This window comes from Accipiter gentilis, chromosome 23 (assembly GCF_929443795.1).
Source record: "Accipiter gentilis chromosome 23, bAccGen1.1, whole genome shotgun sequence".
Taxonomy (NCBI): domain Eukaryota; kingdom Metazoa; phylum Chordata; class Aves; order Accipitriformes; family Accipitridae; genus Astur; species Astur gentilis.
In genome coordinates this window covers 13,182,796-13,205,647 of record NC_064902.1, presented here as the reverse complement: position 1 = coordinate 13,205,647, position 22,852 = coordinate 13,182,796, and the positions used below count along the sequence as shown (strand labels likewise).

At 40.4% G+C, this 22,852-nt stretch overlaps 1 protein-coding gene across 1 annotated transcript in view; it reads left to right on the top strand.

The window, feature by feature from the left end:
* UROC1 (urocanate hydratase 1) overlaps positions 1 to 19,427 on the top strand; it is a 44,396-nt gene extending 24,969 nt beyond the window's left edge. Inside the window, exons 14-20 of the mRNA XM_049826560.1 lie at positions 1,127 to 1,248; positions 5,852 to 5,922; positions 6,891 to 6,989; positions 8,732 to 8,831; positions 11,688 to 11,769; positions 17,015 to 17,114; positions 19,180 to 19,427. Coding sequence (XP_049682517.1) covers positions 1,127 to 1,248; positions 5,852 to 5,922; positions 6,891 to 6,989; positions 8,732 to 8,831; positions 11,688 to 11,769; positions 17,015 to 17,114; positions 19,180 to 19,320 — 715 coding nt within the window. The 3' untranslated portion in view covers positions 19,321 to 19,427. The remainder of the gene's footprint in view (positions 1 to 1,126; positions 1,249 to 5,851; positions 5,923 to 6,890; positions 6,990 to 8,731; positions 8,832 to 11,687; positions 11,770 to 17,014; positions 17,115 to 19,179) is intronic.
* Positions 19,428 to 22,852: the final 3,425 nt, after the last annotated feature.

Genomic DNA, 22,852 nt, shown 5'->3' with positions numbered 1-22,852 from the left:
AAAAGAAGAGCCAGACATGGAGGGGCATGTTGTATGTGATTAACTTGAGTAAAATCTGACAGCAGAGGTTTTGCTAATATTTTGTCCTGAAAGGCATGTCATGTCTTGATAATTTGGTGTAAAGCTTTATCCTTTTTAGAATTAAAACGTCTTATGAAAGCAGACATCAGATGTGTGAGCAGTAAGCTAAAACATTGTCAAATCAAAACTCTTCACTCCTTTACATGAATAGCTGCATTTTCTCTTTTGTTGCATCAATTTTCCTTAAGCAGCTCTACTCAAGAGAATAGGCAAATCACAGCCTCAAACTGTAACTATATGCAACTTTACTTCTAGGTGCTAAAAATGGAGAGCTTGTCTCTTCAGAGCAGCAGAGCTGCAAAGTCTATGTCTACACTGAAGTTAAAAGCGCATCTGAAATAGGACACTCTTCTAGCCCATGTTGCTGACTGTACTTCTTAGCCAAGCTGTGCATACTGCTTGTAGAAAAAATTGATATCAGGAGAGCTGTTGAGGGACGGGGTCTGTAACACCTTTTGCCTCTGACTCATGCTTAACTTGCCTATGCCATGTGAATAAGAGCTTGAACAGAGTAAGGCGCCAACCAGATTAGATGTCTTCTGGAACTCAACTGAAGAGTGTCTTACTATTGTGTGTAAACAATGTGGACAGCAAATTAGCTTGGACTCAGGCACTTGTTCAGAACCTACACTTGCGTGATAGTGTAGATGTACTCAGAGTCAGCCTGGGTTAAGGATGAAAAGACCAGGCAGCAGGGAGAGTATATTTGATGACTCAAAAGTAAAATTGCAATTCACTTGACAATGCAGATGACTCAAAAGTAAAATTGCAATTCACTTGACAATGCATTTGTTTGATACAACTGCCCAACACTCCTATCAAAATTCTGGCTTGACCATATTTTTATACACCAGTTGATGGCTGTGTGAAACAGCACTGTTTAATTTTTCAATTAATGGTCCCTGATGCTTCTGTTTAGAATAGTTCATTGAAAATGTTTCAAATTCTTCCGTCTCCAGCTAATGAAAGAAAAGCACTGCTAGCAGCCAGGATAAATAAGGAAAGAATTTCAACTATCTCTTAATGAAACATGTTCTCTTCCCAGGGACATTTTTTCCCTGGGATTTGGGCCATTCCGCTGGGTTTGTACCTCAGGTGACCCACAGGATCTTGCTACCACTGACTCGATTGCCATGTCTGTGCTGGAAGACTCTATACGTCAGGGAGGTAAGACACCAACCCACACCCCCATCGCTGGGGGTGCTTTTGGGGAGAAAAGGAAACAGAGTTGTGAAGTGTGTGTCAGCTTTTGGCTGAAACCATAGAAAGCAGTCTCTTGCCTGTTCCATGTGGGCAGGAAATTTTGCTGTTCTCCAAGTTCCTGTAAGGAGTGTAACCAGTAGGTAAAATGTAAAAACACCATGTAGAGGGGTTACTGATCCCAAAGCTATTGTTGCAATTAAAAGCCTTTCTTTTAGTTTGTTACAGATGTTCCTGTACTTTGTCACCTTCAAACTTTAAGGCAAACAGTATCATTCATCAACAGGTCTCCAAGAGTTTTTTTAAAGGAGTCAGATTGCTTTGCCCCTGTCTCACAGGTGAATGAGGCATGGGAGTCTAGGGAGGTTTTTAAGAGGCTAGCAAGCAGATCAATGGCAGGAAACCCAGGTTTCATGGGTGTGGTGCTCCATTCAGTGTCATTTATTTGTGATTACAATTCTGAGGTCTTCCTTTTTTGTCATTTTTTAATAAATTGACAGCTGTTTCTACTCACTGGTGGAACCAATCTGGAATATCTGCATGGATCTGTATGCTACTCTAGTATCTAGGAATTACACTGTCTTTCACTGTTCCATATCCCTGAAAGTGGGCTATTACTGTTATCCACTCCTTATGAATGAGAACTGAGACAAAGCTAATTTTATATCAGCAAATATGAATCCTAATCTGCCAGGTTGCAGTGGAAGGCCCTATTCCTTTCCCTTTCTCTATCTATTTTTACAGTAACTGGACAGCAGACTCAAAGACTTGAGTGTCATTTACCCCTAGCACTGAAGTCCTCAGCTCTTTTGTTTCCAGAGAGAGTGGATCTTTGTGCTTATCAGAATCAAGGAAGGAATCAGAAGGAAATGGATCACAAATCCAAAGCATATTTTATGAGGAGGAGAGCATAATATTTTTTATCTGGCAATATTGAAATATTTGTTGCATCTTTCATGAAGACATCATTGAAATATGAACAGAAGTGTGAAAATTTTGAATGCTCTCCTATTCTCAACAGTTAGCATTGCAAGGATCTAGGGTGGTATTTCTGAAAAGGATATACCACATTCAGATATGTCTCATTTGAAACAAAACTACTGTTGTCCATCTGTAACATAAGGCTGGTGTCCAGCCTCCTCTTCCTCCTGAGAAGTGAATTATTGATAGAGTGGGTCTTACCCTGCAAGGTCATTAGTTCTGTCTATTCTCTTAAACTTTCCTTAGGAGTCATCTTCAAGAAATAACACTGAAGCATAAGGCATTTTTAATGCAATGACCCAGAAGAGCCTACCCTGTTCTATGGATATTGAAACTTTCATGTTTTTAAACCTGATCCCTGGGCTTAATTGAAGGGAGGGTGAAATACAATATGATAGTGCTGGATCTACCTTCAAAAATTTGCAGTAATTTTTCTGCCATATACTGCAATCTCCAGTAATCTTCTCTCAAGATTGAACTGAAGCATGACCTTTGGATTTGCATTGCAAAACTAGGAAATTAATCAGTTACCGTGTGAACAACAGTATGTGGGTGTTTATATGGTTGGTAATGTAAAGCTGGGGAGAGAAGTCTCTTCCACAGACAAAAAGCACTGAACTCTTGCATGTATATTCTTAATTTAAATGAAAAATGACATTAAAAAAATCCCAACAGGTGAAAACAGGCTTAAGGGCAAGGTTATTATTGGATTTGCTGTTGACTTTGGCAGGACAATGGGAATAGGATTTCAAAGAGAAATGAAAACAGAATTTGGTCAGAAAATAAACAGCCATTCATGGATTCATGTTCTTGAGTATTCCACTTGCTGTCCACTTCCTATGGGACGTGGGCTTGGACCAAATTCCAGGATCTGGATTTCCTCACACACATATACATCTAAAATCTGAACCTACCTTTGAATTTTATAAAAGAATCTGTTATGAAGGCTGAGTGAAAACTCTGCAGAGCTGAAGTCTGTTGCATTCCAAGTCTAAACTTTTAACCTGGCCTTGAGTCCAATGTTAACCATTCTTCTCCTTTTGTGGAGATGAATTTTTGCACTTAAACCTCACAAATTATGCAAAACTCCTATGTGGTTTTATTATCTGCTTCCATTCCTAGGCTACCTGAGCTTTTAAGTTAGCCTTTGCAGAAGAGATGCAGCACTGATGATCGGAGTGTAATTTGGATTTACGCCCTCTGTGGTAGTTTGAAGGCTGAGTTGGTGCATAACAACAATACAAATCTCCCAAGAGCAAAGGAAGCCAATCTCTGTGTTGAGGAGGACTATTCCTCTGAGTACACAATGCTTTCTAGTGTCTTTTAAACCCTAAATAAGTACAAGGGCCCATGAAGCACCAGAAGCAACACAGTAGCTTGCCTGACTTAAAACATATTCCTGTTGGGGTGGGGAGGTGGGGGCAGCAGTTTAGTAAATGAGACACATGGAGAGAGCTGTAAGATTTTTTCAATTGCAGGAAGTAAGACTAAATAAAAGGGAGGATTCTTCACTTCCCCAGGGATAATAGAAGAAATCCAACTTTGGACATACCACCGTTTAGGACAGAGAATATGACTTTATTGGAGCTGGCTGGGAGGGATGGATGTACTGTGTTGAGATATGTCCTTGTAGTCAGTATTCTCATCTGGCTTCTCTTCTGGATATGTTTTATAGAATTAACAGACAGTAAGATCTTTTCTATAAGTCTGTGCCCTGTGAAGTATAAACTGTGATAAGTACTCTCTGAGATAGCTTATAGAAGTGATAGGAACTCATTCACTCTTCGGTTTTCTAGAGTAACTCCTGTAAACTCTCATTAAATATCTATAATAACCTAAGTGAATACTACCCATTACTGTCTAGAAGATGCTTCCTTAAAGCTTATGAATGGCAGCACAATCCTACTAGGACAGCACTAGCAGACATTTCATCTTTTGCTCCCTGCGAAGCTAAGAGGTGGCATGTTAATCCTCATTGCAGAGTTTAGAAGGTATCACTTGGAGCCAACCCCTAACGCACTGACAGGTCTTTTTAGGATCATTAAAGCTCTCTGTATGGAAGGCCTGCCTGTGCAGGAATGAGCATATTTGACATTTCCCTTTAAAAATGTGTTTAACCTGGTTTAAATATGAGTATCTTGCCTTTTCCTCTTTCCTTTTTCTAGTTTTACTATGCTGATCTGCTGACATATTCCCTGGCGGAAAGAGTAGTCTAAACATTCTTCTCGGTTACCAGGGACAATTTCAAGTTAGCAGTATGCAATTTTTCCAGTTTGACTGACTTTCAAATATAAGTTATACATACATTATAATTTGACATGAAAATGGGCGAGAGCTGGAAAGCGATGGGGAACATGCTATCTTGACATCTGCAGAAATGATTATAACTTGAGTTCCAATACATGAGCCAGTCACTGTGGCTTAACCTGTTGGCACATGCCAGCTAAGGCTGGTAGCTGACCATGTCTCTCAGGACAAAGTAATGTGATGTAGCTTAGCCCATAGAGAAAGAGCCTACAGGCAGTAACTTCTTCAGCCACTGTAACCTCATCTGAGCTCACACTCAGCCTGTGTGGAGAGGCATAACTCTAAAAGCCCCCCAAATTAAGTGTAAGACAATGCTTCTGTCCCATTCCATACCCTATCTCCCTTTTGTTACTTGCTACAGATGGTGCCATGCCTTTGGAGGCAGCTGATTGTACTGAGGTCACCATGTATCTGAGTGATACATGCATATTTCACTGTCTTTCACTTCAAATATCTTTATTCTTACTCCTCTTTGGTTTGGCTGATTGAGTTGGAATGGCACAGATATGAAAGGAGAAGCTGGAGAATATAAAACCATTATATGAAATTATCTTCTTAGATAAAATTATCTTCTTAGATAGCAACATATAAATCTAAACAAGGTGTAGGGTGGATTTGCACATAAAGTAGCTACTCCATAATAAGTTCTTTCCGTGCAGTTTGTGCTCCATATTAATGCAAGGCAACATACCTGAGTTTGTAGGATGAGAGACCTCAGGTTTATCTTGGGATAAAAACATTCATGTGGGTCATTTAGTAAAGCAACTGCTGTGCTATAAATCTATATCCCAGCATTGGTGTAACTTATCCTCAAGTATGTATTGTCAGCTGCTTCTGAGAATTTCTGCTGGCTGACTCGAAGGAGTTATTTACTACCTGATGCAAGACTGGACTGTAATACCCAATGTCATGGAGTTTGCTAAAGCTACTAATTTAGCAAAGGCTCGGAAAGGGATTGGCATTTAGTAGGCAGCAAGCCAGGTGACCAAAAATGAACAGTACATGTAACCCATATTTCAAGGTTTAATTTAATTTGCTAAAGATCTGAATGGGAGTTATTGTTCCAGCTGTCTCCTGGGTGATATCTCATACCTTCCTCTAAATATATGGTACCAGTTACTGCATCAGCTGCACAGAGGATTCTATATAGTATTTCCTATATGCGTGCTTGTATCTGAGAGTAGAATTTGACTTCCTAGTGCTGTCAGATGAATTAAATTAAATTCGGAGCATATTGCATTCATTTTCAAAACCTCTTTTCTTGCTTGCTTTCTCTTGCAAGTGAGCACATCTGTGAAGCAGCAGTACCATGACAACATCCGCTGGATTCGGGAAGCTGGCAGGCACAGCTTGGTAAGTGCACAACCTCCTTCAGCACATGTGACCTCTCCTGGTCCAGAATGCAGTTTTTGAATGCTGGAGTGAAAAGCAGGAATGGGCATGAATGAAAACACTGGCCGTAATTCGCAGGGCTGATAACTTAAACCTCTCTCCGCAGCAGCGTTTTAGGGTGAGCTGAAACAGTTCTGTCCCTTCACTTCCTCATCTGGAAATGTTCAAATAATCCAGCAATATCTAGTCTTATATGTGGAGTGAAACATGTCAATGATTCACCCTCCACCTCATTTGTAACTACTTGTCTTTCAGAGTGCTGATATTCAAATTGTTCCTCTTGTCATTGCTTTGGCCCAACCTTTTCAGGACTGCAGTTCCCAGTACCCTTTTCAAAACAGATGAGGCCAAAGAACTGCCGTCCTTTTGTGTTGTGGGAAGCAGAATGCTAGTGAAGCATCCTTCGTTTTTCTTTTAGGGCAGGATGTCCCTGTGAAGCTAACCAGTAACACTGTAGGGCTCATATGTGCTCTTCTTATCTGGAAGCCAGATTGGTCTGTGGGGTAAAAGCTGGAGAAGAGCATAGCTGTGCAGGACAGATGTTCTTTGCCATTATTTGTCTCCATATTTCTCTTCCCTTCCAGCCCACCATTGCCAGTTCCAAACCTCTGTTTCTCAGCTGTTGATAAGGGATTTGTTGATAGGGGGATTACAGCCTAGCAATCAGGTTGATTTAAAAAGTGGGATTTATTGGACAGTAGCAGCTGAATACAGAAATACATCTCACTGATTGTGTGAGTGAAGATAAAACTGGGTTCAAAGAGGGATTTTAATTTCTTTTTTTCTGGAAGCTGGATGTTGACAAAGAAATAATCTGCACTTTCTCCTACAGAAGGGAAGGGGTCACTCTTGTGACTCCATTTATCTGGAGCCTGAAGATAAGCCAGTTGCACACAGAGGCTTATCACTCTGGCATTTTTGTTTTCCAGGTTGTTGGCTCTCAAGCTAGAATCTTGTATTCTGATCAGAGGGGTCGTGTGTCTATAGCCGTGGCTATTAATCGAGCAATTTCCGAAGGAAGGATTAAGGTTTGTCTTTTTTGTCTTGATATGGTCTGGTAATTGTGTTTAATAGCTGAGACAGGGGTGGCAGGTGGGAAAGAAGAAAGCTTCAACCAGTAAGAGCAGAAGTGCCTGCTGTTTACACGGGACCAGTATTCTGTTAGCATGTATTAGAGCTCAGTCCTCCTCTGCCTGTCACCAGTATTGCACTACATAATAGAAGAGAGATGAGTTTAGAAACTTTCTGAAATACGCTACCTTTTATTTCATGCTGGGAATCTGCCTTATTTTCTATTTGGGCATCTACAAGCACAACATATCATGCTGTGATTATTGAAAACACAAGGCAGGGACTGAAACTCCTTAGCAGTGCCCCAAACATTAAAAGTAACAAGAGACTGTACCACTCCCCAGTGCTTCTTACCCTCTATCCCTCACTTTCAGCCATATTATGGCTACAGCCAGCTCTGCAGTCAATTTTCATTTGCATTGTATATGTGAATGAAGAAAATCATTAGGCTTGATGCTGCACCTCTAGTGCATAATGAGTCATATCTTAGTTGTCTGGGTAAAATCCCACTGACCATATGTGGTGGTCATAAAAGTACATACTATGGGCAAGATTGGATAGGGATTTTCTAAGTTCGTCAGGAGTATTGTAGGTAGATGTACAATGTGACATCCTGGGGGGGACCAAAATCCTGAAGGCACCACTCAGTAATTACACCCATTATTTGCTGTGTGTACAGGAGCATCAGACCAAGGCATTGTCATTCATTCACCTCCATCTCTTTTATAGCTGAATTACAATTACCCTTTTTAAAGGGGCAAACCAAACTAAAACTTAGAATGGATTCCAGCTAGGAACGGTCTGTTTTTTGTTACTGAGAATATGTTTTTTAAAATATTTCAAATGCTGTTGACCTTCTCAGGATTCAAAATGAACGTCACTGCAAGCTAGACTCAAAAAATAAACCTGACCAGGCAGAGCACTCACTTGGAGCTATGACTGACAAGGTCAGACTCCCAGGCCCTTCAGATTTTGTTGCGTCCTTTTTTTGTTTCTGCAAATCTCCATTCCTCCTCTTGCAAGCTGGATGCTCATGTCTATTTTCAATGATTTTCTAATTCACTGCCAGCATAAAACAGAGCCAGCTATTCCAGACCACACCATGCCAAGAGTGAATTATTCTTATATAAAACCTGTGCATGGCAAATTATAACGAAGACCTGCAAGCTGGTCTAGATTCATACTGTCAGTTAAATTCCAGATCAAGAATGGACTTGTTTGAGCTGTATGAAATCACTGATGTTCATTGCTAACTTATTTTTAGTTTTGACATCTTCCAGAAGAATGAAAAAGTGTAAAACTTCTTGCTGTTAGTTTTCATTTTCAACAGGAAACAAGAACTATTTTTGAAAGAAGATTTTTGCATACTGAAATGTCTTTGAAATTTCAGCAAAGAAGTGTTCAGATGAAATAACCTTACTGCTTCCTCTCTTCTCCCTGCTCTCCTTTGAGGATGCTATTGGTATAAAAACAAGCTCTTGTTCTTAGTTATGAAAGGATGGTGGCTTTCATGAACAGTATGTGAACAACTGTTTTATAAAGAATAACAGGCAGAGAAGGTGTTTCAGGGTGTTTAGGAGAGGTGGCAAAGCTGAGGTTTTAAATTACTTAAGACAGAGTTGAATTCAGCAAATGATAATTCTCAGTAGCATTGACAGTCCATGAAGGATTCCATTTTCTTGTCCTTGGCTTTTTGCAGGCTCCAGTAGTCCTCAGCCGAGATCACCATGATGTGAGTGGGACCGACAGTCCTTACAGAGAAACGTCAAACATTTATGATGGATCAGCCTTTTGCGCAGGTCAGCAGAGCAGCTGAGGCTTGTCTGTCTGGGCAAACAAGGAAATTGCTTTAAAAGAGAAACTGGTTTTTATGCAAAATTTAAAAAAATGTTTTTGTTTAACCCTTTAATCCCAATTAATCAGATTTCCTGAGAAGCTTGGTGGGATTTAAGTGATACAGACATGAATGTGGAGCTAGTTAAATAGGAGAGGTCCAGAACAATGCTGAAAATTCAATGAAGATGCACCAGATTTGCCTGAATGTAAATGGAGAGCAGTCTGTCTCAGAGGACTGTATCTCCTGTCTGATTTTCATTTTGCACCTCACTGTTTCAAAGAGGTGATTTGAGCAGAATTACAGCTGTATTTCCTTGGGATCCACAAGATCAAAATCAGGTCTATAATAGTATTTTGCTTAAAGCAAAAAGATTCACAGCTGTGATCACTTCATTGCCTGAAGACTCAAGAAAACAGTCTGGAGATTCTGAAAGAAACTTTTTATTCACAAGGGAACATACTCTGATAGTAAAAGCTTAAGAATGGAAGTCAGGCGTTCTGGATTAGGCTCCAAGCCTTGTTGCTCACTTACAGTGTGACTGTGGGCAAATCATGTAGGTTTGCTATACAAAAGGAGCCTTTAATTCTGCACACCTGACCTGAGCTAACCAGACTCTGCTTTTAAGTTTGTGAAATGATGCTTTGGAGAAATAAACCCAAGAAATATCAGATTGGAGACGTGAAAAAACGAGTGAAGCACTAAGCAATTTTTAACCTAAATCTTCCTCAATTTTCCATCCATAAAGTGGAAATTATGATAATAGCTTTAGCTCAGTAGTGTTTCCACATGTCATGAACTGACAGTCACGAAGTGGTGTGAGATTGGAGAATACAAGCTGCTGTAGGAGGAGAAATTACGATAGAGGTAGCTGAGCGTATTGAATTACTTCCATTATGGGAATTCATAATAGAACCAAATTATGGCTCAATTTATAGGAGAAAAGTTCCCTGCTATCTTAACTCAATTTCCTGATGAAATGAGGCTTTTAGCTGTGTCTATCAGCCCCACTTCAACACTTTTTGAGTATGTTGGCTAGTTCTAATAGGCCAGATGGATAGATGTCTTGCATAATGTTTGGTTCTGACAAGCTGTGAGAAAATGGTGCAGCTGCAGAGAGAACAGCAATCCAAAGTAATGTCTCCAACACGGGGCTTAGCAACATAAGTAAACCTAAGGCAATGCTCTCAGAAGAGGGCAATAGAAACAAGGCTTGCTAAACCCCATTGCTCATCATGCTGTGTTTTTCTTTGCATTTTATGATTTACATGAACCCTTTGCCTTCTCCAAGGCCTTATCTAAAGCCTGTTGACCACTGATTTCACTGGTCTTTGAAGCCAGGCCTAAATCTGTTTTACCAGTTGAGCCTCTGGAGGTAATAAAAGAACATCTTAGGTGTTCCTCTCTCCCTTCTTTCTTGTTGTTTTAACATTTGAGCTAGTTCAGGTGAAATTGGCTCCTCTCCAGCACACAGGAATTTTCCAGAGTGTTTGCCTGTCTCATTTTGCTTTACAAGTAAGTACTTCAGCCTGATCCTTGGCAAACATGGGTCATTGCAGCTCTGCAAAGTGTATTTCAGCACAGACATTTGCACAGTTAGTGACCTTTATCGAAGCCAAGGAGCAGCACATTATTACATTGTTAGTCCACTTGCCATGCTCTTTGTCCAGCCTCCACTCTTATCATGCTAGTGGCTGAGGATGAAATCTGTACATTTTAGAATATGGGGATTTTGATCTCTCCCATTCCCTCTTGACAGCACTGTAATTATGATAATTGGGTTATTAAAGTGACATAATGCCAGATAAAAGATGCAATAATGGGGCTTTTGACAGGGTTTAACATAGATTAGTGCTCAAGTAAACTCATTTTTCCATCAGACATGAAACAACTGTGGGCCTGCAAATGTGGCTGGTGGGGATATTGCTGTTTGTCTCTTATTTTTTGCTGTTAAAAGCAAAGCAAATGACCTGTCCTGTATTAAATCTGGACAATCATTCAGTAAATTTTACCCTGTTATACTCTGTGTGTACCTCTTTCCACCTCTCTGGGTATATGCACAAATTGTAGTGAATATACAAAATTCTAATGAACATTTCAGTGGAAATCATGCATTTGACATTAGTCAAATTACATTTGTCTGCTAAATTATTTCCCTTTTTTTTAAAAAAAAAATAAACCTCCTATGTGATTTCAGCAGTTATGTTCAGGGTAAAATTCCTCCATGTCCAGAGAATCGGGGCCAGTATCACTTTCATTCCAACTTTGTTCCCAAAACACAACTCCTTAGCTTTAGACTAGCTTTCCGCACAGGGCTGAATTAACTCTGCAGTCTGATCTGAAAATACTTCAGGCTTCTGAGAACTGCAAGGTGTGTAGTTTTCTGGGTGTCCCCCCCATTTTAAAACCCTCCATATGGATGTGTCCAGCCTGTTCTTCCGTGAGTGAGGCATCCCAAAGAGGAGGATTGTATTTCTCTCCACCCTGAGAAGGTATCTTCCAGCTGAGGAGTGATAGGTTCTTCAGCTGCTTGAATTGGATCACAAATGCAGAAAGCACAAGAGTCCTCACAAACTACAGTGTGAAATTGGCATTTGCTTCCTCCAGTGTAGGGGCAAAGAGTGGGAGGAAAATCTCTTGCCTGTTCCTCCCAAGAATGAGATGTTCAGTGTATATCTGTGAGAGAAGCTGAGAGCAAACCCTGCCTCCAACACTGCTTTAACACAGCCATAATCAAGGTGCCAGTGGAATGAGTGAGCAGCACGACAGAAAAAAATGAATGCGGCATGTCAGATCCATAACACCTTTCCTCTCCTCCTAGACATGGCAGTACAAAACTTCGTAGGAGATGCATTTAGAGGAGCGACCTGGGTTGCATTGCACAACGGTGGTGGAGTTGGCTGGTAAGAACTTATTTATGTTTCTAAAGCTGGACTCTGAATCCCGATACCACTGCTGTGTATGCGTGTGGGGAGGAGAGACAGGAGGGGAATTGCAGAAAAGATGTGTGTATTACTGGAGTAGTACAACGTCATGATCATGGGAAGGATGGGTTTGGAAACAAGGGCTGAAAGGACATATTGTATGGTAAAGTGTGGTGTTGTATGAGGGGTTTTTTTAATTAATGCCCATATGTCTAGAAAAAGTGTTTTGGACATTGGCCACAGCACAGTTTGAAGAACTTAATTTGCCAAACAAGGACAGTCTGCCATGGTCTTTTTGAACAGATCCTGCTTCCAAAGTTGTCTTCACACATGCACAGCCAGAGTGTCAGTGGATGGATTATGTTTAGGTTTCCCCCTAAGCTGTATTTAAATCTGTAACCTTAGGACCCCAATATAAACGCTCATGTGCTAAAGTGCAACGAGGGGTTATTGATACAAAACAGCTCGGGTGCCAGCAAACCCCCCAGTCTTTCTCCCCTTGCTCATGCCTGGTAGGACAGGATTAGACACCTCCTTCACATATGATGCAGAACTAAGAGAAATGCCTGAACTGAGAAGCAGAATGAAAGAAATATATATGGAGAAGGAAACTGATCTCCTTCATATACCACTAAAAGGTTACTCCGGATTGGCAGAGGTGTAGGGAAAATGAGAGCCTGGCCATGCTGCAGAGCCTTAAGTTCTTGTTTGTTGTTTCCAGCCATAATCCAGCAAAGCTGCTCCCATTTACAGCCGTGTCTTCATATGGTGGTGTTACCAGACAAAAGAGGCACAACCCTCTATTAAATACTGTAGTGAACCCTCCCGCTTCCCTGTTCCATCTGCTCTGGAATATGCCAACAACAGCAAGCCAAAGAACTTGTAGCAGATGTTATCCTCAGAGAGTATTTGATGATACTTAATTGTTACTCATCTGGATGAGCTGAATCTAGAAAATAGCCCTTCAAGTCAGATGGAGAATTCCCTCTTCTGTACTCCAATTCCTTTGATTTCAGTGAAGTAACTACTGAATAGAAGGTACTTGAGAGCAAAACTGAACAATGGGATAAGAAAGCTTTCTGAGGGGTTAGACACATGGAGCCAAAATTTGCCTTTACTGATTTCACTGATAACAACCACCGTGGCCAGGATTTTATTCACAACTTCCATAGCTCTGAATGGAAAATATGTACCAGAATATCTTCTTACTCCGGCCATCTCAGACTCCAGAGATAGCAGACTAGTTCTGTCTGAATTGCCTTAGATGAGTTTAACCTTTTAAAATATCTGCTTATGAAATATAAGCAAAGAAAATCACTTTCCACTACATGTTGTGCAAAATATTTGGAACATTTTTAATGATAATTATAATTATTAGAATTGCTAAAATAATTGCTTAGGTCACAAATGTTCTGTGTATTGATGATGCTTAATTCAAAGGATACAAATGATCATATTCACTATGTCTCTGGTCTCTGTAAGGTCAATCCCTCCTGCACGTTTCTAGCCCTCTGAGCAATTCAAAGAGAGATTGGCTGAATGGTGAGACTGCCCTTACTTCTGGAAAAGCTGCACTGACCACACTGCAATTTCAGTTATGTTGTTGTGGTTGTTTAAGTGGAGTTACACCATTAGAAAGAAGCTCTTCCCCAAGGCAGAGCAGAGGGGCTGTCAATTCTGTAATGCATCAGAAAATTAGCATGTGGCTATTCACTGAAATCAAAATATAAATAGAAGAACGGGGTTTGGTTATCCTTTTTGACATTTCCTATGGCTGCTTAGTGGCTTGTCCTCGTGGAACAGTATCTGCTCACCTTGTTCTTGGGAGCAGTCATATAGCCCTCTGTGATTAAATTACTGTGCTTCACTGAAGAATGAGAAGCCTGAAAATTAGGCCTGTCTCTGCACAAGCCTTAATAAGCCACCATGCTGAGACTCGGATGTGGTAACAATGTCGTGTCATTAGATGCGGTGGTCTGGAGAGCCCCCGAAAGCCACGGCATGACAGGTGGTTCTGCTCGGCTTAACTAATCATGGCACCACCCTGGCGAGTTCAAGTGCTGCGCTCTTTTGCCTTCTAAGGAGAAAGAGAGGAATAATTTAAAGGTGGCAAAAGAAGCAAAACAAACCCCCACCCATAACAAACTACTCTCTTTGCCTGGAAGAGATAGATGCCTTTAGGTTTTAGGACCCTGTTTTTCTTTTTCTCTAGAGAGCTAAAAATTCAGCTGACCTTGCTGTAAAGAAATCTCCGTGTGCCTGATAAAATCTTCTTGTCATCAGCTGATTTGGAAATGTGAAGGTGCACGTGGAAGCTTATATATAAACAAATATGCACGCGATTAGAGAAAAATCAAGTTGTCATTGGCAAGTTTCAGTTCAGAGGGTTCAGAAATGGCAATTGCACTGTGTTCAGCTACCAGTACCCCCTGCAGAGGCTGGGCTTGCCTGAACTGCTGACAGATCTGCCCTGTCTTCCCTACGAGATTAGAGAAGTGCTTTTTTTCTGCTTTGATTTTTCTGTGTTATAGCTTTGTGGGACAAACAGAAAAAGCAGGATTAATATTTATTTAGCTGGAATCTGCATCACATGTGCTGTTTGAGAGACTTAAGATTAACATACTCTTGACTATAATTACAGCAAATGAATGTTATTCATTTCTTTCTGCCTGTTTATTTGCAGAAGAATGTATATTAGTATGGAGCCTGAGTAACCTGTAGTAACAAAAAGGCAGAAGCAATTTAAGAATCGAACTGCACTGTTGACAGTGTGACATCTTGATTGTGCGAGAGGCCTTGTTTTCTTTGATCACCTTAGAAGGAGACATCTGGAAATTATAGGAGGTAGCTTAGGTCAAAATGCCACATGTTTCTTTAATTACCTGAAAATATGACCTAATGCTAATGAAGGCAGAGAGCTCCTCTTTAAAAGTGAGAGGTTTTGCTAGAAAATCCATCCTAACAAACATTGGTATTTAATTTATGCGTGATTTTTTTAGACAGTAGGACAGATTCTGATGATTGATTCTGATTTACACTGGAGTAACTCCATGGAAATTGACAGAGAGGCTCTAAATTTATGGAGTGCAAGTGAGATCAGATGCTTACTATTCAATATACTGTTCATGCCTAAGCTTCAAAGGATGCTCTTTGGGATGCTGGGCACAGAGCGGATCTTTGCCACTGAAAGGACATCGTCTTCCTGTATAGAATCTCTTTATGAAGCGCTGGTCCAGAGGTCTGATTTTCTTATTGTCTGATATTGCCAATAGACTGTCTTGAGGTGTGCTTATACTGTGATCCCAATTACATGGCAATGGCATCATTGATGTTCTTAAGTGTACTCTAGCTTGGTACTTTGACAGTAAAGAACAGTGCTAATTTGGTCTCCATACACAGAAGCAAGCAGAGTATCATGAAGTAACTGGCCCTGGTCTTGATACAATAACACTTGTAATGATGTCATCCAGCCTGGTCCCCTCTTTCGGAGACGACAGTAACAACATGAGCTATTCAAAAAGTAGAATTTGCAAGAAATGCAGATGTTTGGATGTTTGTTTTCATCCCAAAATGAGACTAAGAGCAGAGCTAATTAAAGATTTCATGCAGTAAAAAGATCCTGAGAATTAAATTCCAGGCTGAAAAGTGTTGACAGTGTCAATCAAAAATAAACATTTTATTTTGAAGAGTCAGCTTCCAATATTTGAACATCTCAATTGAAACATGACTTTGTTTCAATTTTTCCTGCTGAAGATGAGAAACTGATGCATTCACTGACATTCTGCTGTGAGAACTGTCAGTCTCAAGAAAACTGTGCCTTTCAACAGAAAATGTATTTGAAGTAATGATATATCTAATAATGGTAAAGTGGAGGGTGTTCACAGAATGGTACCATGATGGTGAGATCTGGAGCTCCAAGTTCCTCACTCAGCTATGTGATAGGGTCCTGCTTAGCACACAGGTAGTGTAGTGAAAGGGAATTAACATCACGTAAGTACCAACATTATATTGAAAATGAAACGATGTGAATTCTAGTTTCAGGAAGTAGATCTCATGTCTGCGAGGCTCCGATGTAGCCTCATTTTACCATTTCCTGAGAAGCTTAAGTTACTGCTGGAAAATACACAGTAAGAAATTATTCCTTCCTAGACTGGAAGACACCTAACTCCTGCTTGATTCATGGATATGTCTGATGTTGTTATACATACATTTTGTGAATTTATTCATTATATTAACTATAAAACACAGAGGACAAAATCCTGCCTCTGGGGTCTCCATTAGTAGTCTCTCATACCATGTGTTGTTGTATAATATGCCCCATCTCTCAAGTATTGCTGGTGCTGAGTTATAATGCCAGAACTCTCATAGATTTACAGCAATGGATAATTATTCAACTGCATTCACCACTATTCACCATATGCAACAAAACAGGAACTTGAGCAGGCCAGACTCTGAAGTCAGACAAGATGTTTTGCTCTACGTGTTTTCCCTGTCCTTTTAAAAGCAGACTGGTATTCCTCCCAAGATAATCTGTTAGTTTTAGCATATTTCTGTTCTTCTTCTGCCAATAAGTCTGCTTCCTGGAAAGTTGGCACTGATGTCTTTAAACATCGATGTATATCTCATGCAAAATGAATGACTGTTTTTTAAATGATCGAGGCAGATGTGCATTAAGTGGTGGTTAACGCTTTTTTAATAAAATACTTATGCTCTCTCATTTGTCCCGAGAGAATATAAATACATTCATCTGCTTCAATAAGTACACAGTCCTCCTCATGATCCTATCTATATGCAGGCTCCAGTGTAGCAAAGACAAACAGCCTAACCTTTAAAAATACCCAGAGATCGGTAACTCTTCAGACGGTCAGAAGTGCTAACCTTTCTTTATTTGTTTCTAGAGTCAGTACAGACTGCAGCCTTCAGGAGATGCACCACAAGCTTAGTTTTTGGCACTCCTGCTTGGAGGAGATCTTGACTGCTAGCTGGGCATTACAAGAAAGATGGAATAGGTTTGCTGCGGGTCAAGAAACTAGGCCTTTGCCCTGCTAAATTCCTTTTTTTCTTTTTTAATGCAAGTATAAAGATTACTGATAGTGTCTCTTATTCAGCACCATTTCTATGTTTTCATCCTTCTTCCTGCAGTGCAACTGAAGTGAACTCCTATGAATTTTGTGGGATTGCTTTGAATTATTTTGATTTAATTCTCTTACATTTATATTTTTAGGGGTGAAGTGATCAATGGGGGATTTGGCCTGGTTTTGGATGGGTCCAAGGAGGCTGAAGAACGGGCTAAGATGATGCTCAGCTGGGATGTTTCCAATGGAGTAAGAAAAAACTCATGATATATGTTCACTTTAATATTTTCCTGCCTCCAGGACTATGTTTACTTAGGTATTTGGGTTCCAGTGCTCCTATTTTTTTTTAACTGAATGGGGAGTATTAGCACTCAGGCAAGAGTTTTTCGAGTCTGGCTTTTTGTAACCCAGAAATAGTCCTAACGGGCCTAGTGACTCATTCTATCCACTGCTTCTAATACGGGTGTCTATGAGCCTGATTCCACTAGAGCCAATGAGTTGTTTTGCTTGGTTGGGTTTTTTTTCTCCAACCAACTTTAAAGGACTTTAAGTCAGTAGAAGAGGCTGAATAATTCTTGGGTAGGGAACTTACTGTGAAGCGTCAGGACCACCCCTTCTGACAACATATCGCAGCCCAGTCATTTCCACGTATCTCAGTGTGTGTTTTGTTATTTTTTAAGCAGAAAGGGAAGCATGCTTACTATAATTTTGTTAGACATGTTGGTGGTGTTATTTGCCTACATAATACAATTGAGAACTATATGAACTTTAGTCTTGTCTATTCCTAACTTCTAGATCTAGGTGTCTTGAAAGGCTTGTCATTCAAGTGCCAGCTTATCCAGCCCTTGCTGCCATTAGAGTTTTTGAATTCCATTAGTGTACAGATAGATCCTGTCTGGGTTTAAGTCTAGGAACCCATCTCTGAAGTGGCAGAGAGGTTTTGATCCAATACTTGCAGGGAACCAAATCAACAGGACATAGTAATGCACAGTTCAATTAAAGGACAAGACCTGTTGTGTTTCAGTCATGTAACCTCACAAGGACCTGACATATTGAGGGAGTTCCTTGCCAATGCTGACATGGTCTGTTCTCTTTTACTTCTCAAGAGAATTGCAGAATTCCTTCTTGCCTTACACCTAAACATTTATTTTTTTCTCCCCATAAGACCTGGCATGACTGGGGGTAGAAGAGGACAAGGAAGAATTTTCCCTGTCCCAGGTCTGAAATAACACAGTAGTAAACGATTAAGGACGAGGAGGAGGACAATTATATTAATTTGTATATTAAGAGTAATGAAGACAAACCCTTAACAAGAACGGTGTATCAGAGACAGCCTATTAAAAACTCAATAAATCTTTTGCTGCTCTGATTTATTGCAAGCAAAAGCCCCACTCCTCCACACACATGTTGAGAAAGGACAATTTGAGAATGCTACCCATATTATATACAAGACTGGAAAGAAACTGGAATGTACCCTTAAAAATATACTGCCAGGAATAATCATAGGTGAGTGGCAGGGAAATTGAGTTGTTGACTTGACAGGTCATTTCTAGCTGTTATTGGTATGATCCTGGGAACTTATTAACCTTATATTAATCATATGCTTAAATATTTCGCTAAATTGGAACCTAAGTATTTTCTTTCTTGAACACTTTTGAGTCTAAATATTTCAGACCTGATTTGCAATTTGTAATAGAGATTTGTAAGGCATTGAATAGAAGGAAGAACTTATTTCCTTTGTGCCGAATCTTGATTTTTTTCATCTGGGGAATCTTGCTTGTACACAGATCAAAACACAGAGTGGAAGAGGTGTTTACCAGTTCCCTGGCTCTCCGTAGAGTTTCATCCTTACAAGCAGGCAGAGAATTTGGCTCCTTGATTTCATAGTTTGAAAATGCATTGAATGACATTTTCCTTTTAAAATATTTATCCCATTACAAAAGCACCGATTGCTTAAATGATACTGTTCTCTAAAGCAAGTCCAAGTTTTACAGAGTGGGGATGGAGTGCACAATTATTTTTAGTGAGAGAACTTTGTAAAGTTTATAGTGTACCTAGCTGTACCAATGTTATCTGTCCAATGTTATGTTTCTGCATGAAAATGTACCAAGTCTATCCAAATACTACTCATAAAATTGAAGTAGGTATTACAAAAATTACTTCCAAAATCAGTAAGGAAACTAGAAACTGGCAGAGGGTTGAAAGATATTCTTGTCATGAAATTGAGTGCCCATGTTTGAGCAAATATTGTGTAAGATGGATGCGGAAAGAGAAATGTAAGATTTTTACACCCATTGATTTTCTGGTCTGACAGGTTGCCAGACGCTGCTGGTCGGGTAATGACTATGCTTATGAAATGATCTGCCAAACAATGAAAGAGAATCCTGCATTGAAGGTGACTCTCCCTCACAAGGTGGTAGACGAGAACATCTTGGAGCAAGCCTTGAAACATTAGTGGTATTCCAAGCGCAGCGTTGGCCTTGCAGATACATTTGAAGTTGCTTCCTTGATATCCTATTTTGCTCTCTGGCCAAATGATAAAAGCCTTGCAAATGTCTCTTCCATGCGAGTTCTTTTTTTCCCCTTTAACTTGTTAATGGGGCAAACCTGTATCTATCTGTGACAAGTCCACTGATGTCAGGAACAGTCTTTTCACTAACATATTGGGAACAATGTTTGCAATAAGAAACTATGCATTGTAAGGAGAGGAACTGGAATTTTGTCCCTGAAAATTAAATGAAGAAAAAAATAATCCACTTATTCCTGATAATTCATAAATTAAGGAGACTCTTAGATCTGCTAGATTAAATGTGGAATGTGGAATGGAAATGGGAACTCTTCATTCTAATTCAGAGTCTGCTGCTATCAGCAAAAAGCCATGAAATCCAGTAGCCAAACATGTGGGTGTGTAAACAAACTTATTCTTTAGCTGGCGGAGGATGTACTGATATCACATGTGCTAGACTCAAGCTTTTCTATACTGCTATAAAAGCATTTGGTGACTGCAATAGAAGCACCAGATAAACCGCAACTGGTTAAGCGCAGCTACCCTGCACGTGTTTTTCCCTCAAATTTTCCCCCAAGATTTTCACCACAAGCAGGAACAGAATGCAGTGCCAGGTAAGTGGGCGGGAAAGCCTGAGAACAGTAAGTACTAGATCACTTCCAAACATCTTACGGCAAGGCTAGGAAAATATGGAACAACTCATGATAAATTAGTGTGAGCCAAATTCTGCATCAGTCTGAGATGGTGCCATTCTGCTGAATCTGATGTTGCGTGTTCTTTGCTGCCTCACAATGATGAGTTTTCTCTTCTGTAGAAGCCCATTGCACTTAAGCACCTTCTAAATGGATGGAAACCTCCAGAAAATCTAGATCCTTAGTGCTGGTTGCTGCTTTTTAGTGAAAAAACATGAGCTACTCAGCCATTTGTATGTGAGTGGTGCAATTAGTAAAGCACTGTAACAAAACGACCATGCAGACTTTCCTCCTGAAATAAAGCACAACTGATGCGAAAGAAACTAAAGCACCAATCACAAGACAGTGTGGGCTTCCTTTGCACAGAATTTGATTATAAAGTAAAATAGAGATAGAAAGGTCGTCTTGGTCTCCCTTCTTCCCAGAAAGAGTTAGGAAGGCAGAGAACCCATTGTGCCTAGATGCAAATGAAAGAATGCATATTTTGCACCTGAACCTACTATTACACTTGTGTTAACAGTAACTCACTGAAGTCTTTTGTTCTAATCAGCTGTGATGCTGAATCAAAAATTGAGGCTTACTTTGAAGCCCCCATATGCATACATATTGACAGATACGAACATATATATTCTTACAGAAATATATTTTACATAGACATCTCTATATGTGTGTGTGTGTGTGTACAAAAATAATTCTTGGCTATCATGTCTCCTGCTAAGCATGGCCCTTGCATATGGGCCTCATTCAGACATGAACACAGAGCATCAGCAGTCCGTGCCCCAGTGTGCACAGGGTACTGGACTTGATCTGGCCTGTCACTCCATCGCCTTGGCACTGTATGCGTTACCCCTTGGAACGGAAAGGGGTTACACAGGTAAACCTGCACTGGCTGCTGCAGATGAGGTGTGATGAGCTGCAGTCCTCAGGACTATGGGGTCTCAAGAAACTATACAACTGTTAGACCCTTGCGGTACTTGCCAGGTGAGCGTACTCTGCAACTCTGTATTGCCTCTGGTGCCAAGTAAAGGAAACGATTTATTTTGAATCACAAATCAGTTCTTTACTCTGTTCACATACTGTGTATGTCTCCAGATGAATAGTGAGAGTCTGGCATCTGCTTGTAACTGAACCTTCTGTGAAGTGCAATCTGCAGTTGATCGGGATTGCTTTGTATTATGGAAAAAACCGCCCACGTTGCCAAGTTATACGATTGAGATGTGAGTAGTTGTCAGCCAGATTTGACAGCCTTTGCTTTGACATATGTTATGCATTACCTATTATTAATAACCACACTGGACTGGGTCCAAAGTTAGTATCTTGGTATTGTACAAAACCGCTCTAGTCTTCATAGCCCAAAAGCACTAGGGTACTGTTTTGTCAAGAGGAACAACAAGAAAATACACTGGCTTTTCTGTACTAAGGAATGTTGAGCTGCTCCATAGGTTCATCTCAATTCTGAATTGAAAACCCACCAAAGACAAAATGTTGAAGAAATGTTTATGACGAATTCTTTACCTTTGTATTGCTTAATACTGGGGTACCTACCAGCATGCTGACCTTCACATCCCAGACAATAACGTAACCTTATTTTCATCCTTATAGCTCTGTTGACCAGAGGACATAGCCTTGCAACCCGTGTTTCATGCCACTCAAGTCCCTGGGAGTTTATAACCATGGCCTACCTGTAGGGAGACATAGAACCTGAATGTATGAAGGCTATACAAGAGCTACTAGTTGAAATTCAGATTATAAAGTCTCTATTAATGAGATAGCATGGGTAAGGCAAAATGGGTTACAGAAAAGCAGTGAACTGATGAGCAGTTGGTCATATTTATGACTATTCACTGCTGATTATTTTAATTATTTAGTAAATAGTTATGTGTATACATTTAAATCTACTTTGGTCTGTTAACTGCATATAATCTCAAGCATTTAACAAATCTGAACTGAGGTTTATGGGAAGGCACAGGGAAACAGTAACCTGTTACAGCCTGGGATGAAATAGCAGGTGGTTTCCAGCATACAGAAACCATAAACAAGCCCAGTGCGAAGACTCCTCTTCTGAGCCTCATTTTATCTGTTCTCGTTTGCAGAGAAGCTGGGACTGTGAATAGGCTATTGTTCTGTGGGCATGCTGGTGTCATTTTTAGGTAGCTGACCTCACTGCTGGACAAACCCAATACAGGCAGAGCCGTCTTCAAGCTATCCGTCCATAGGCATTGCATCAGATCAGATCCAGACAGGGAACGCAGGGGTTGTGAATTACTGAAGTCTCAAGCTTGCCACAGGCTGAAGCATCCTTCCTGTGAATCTTAGCACCTGAATGTTTTCCTCGAAACACAGACACTTGTCCTGAAAAGCTTGTGCCTGGTTGCAGGTAGAGGCAAGAGCTTGGTGATGAGGGGTAATTCATGCAGTACGCTCATGTGTCTGTAACTACAGTGGTTTTTAAAGGTATAAAGCTTGTGACATGAGAGCTCTTAGCTCTCCTAGTTAGCGTCTTGCTGGATCTCTCCCGGCTGTGGCAAACACTAAGGGATTTGTGGCTTTTTTTTTGCTTTTTTTTCTTCTTCAGGTTTGCTATCCTTCAACTAGGGATGCACCTACGTGTTAAGCGATAAACTGGGCAAACCTTTCTTTTCCTAGGAACACGAAGGAAAGTACTGCAAAGACCTCCATAGGGAGATCAGGAGGGCTAGGGGCAGCCAAGGACAGGAATGACCCCGCACCCAGCGACAGCAGTGGGGTAAGGGGATTTCAGAGGAGGCCAAGCTCAAGCACCCAGGGAC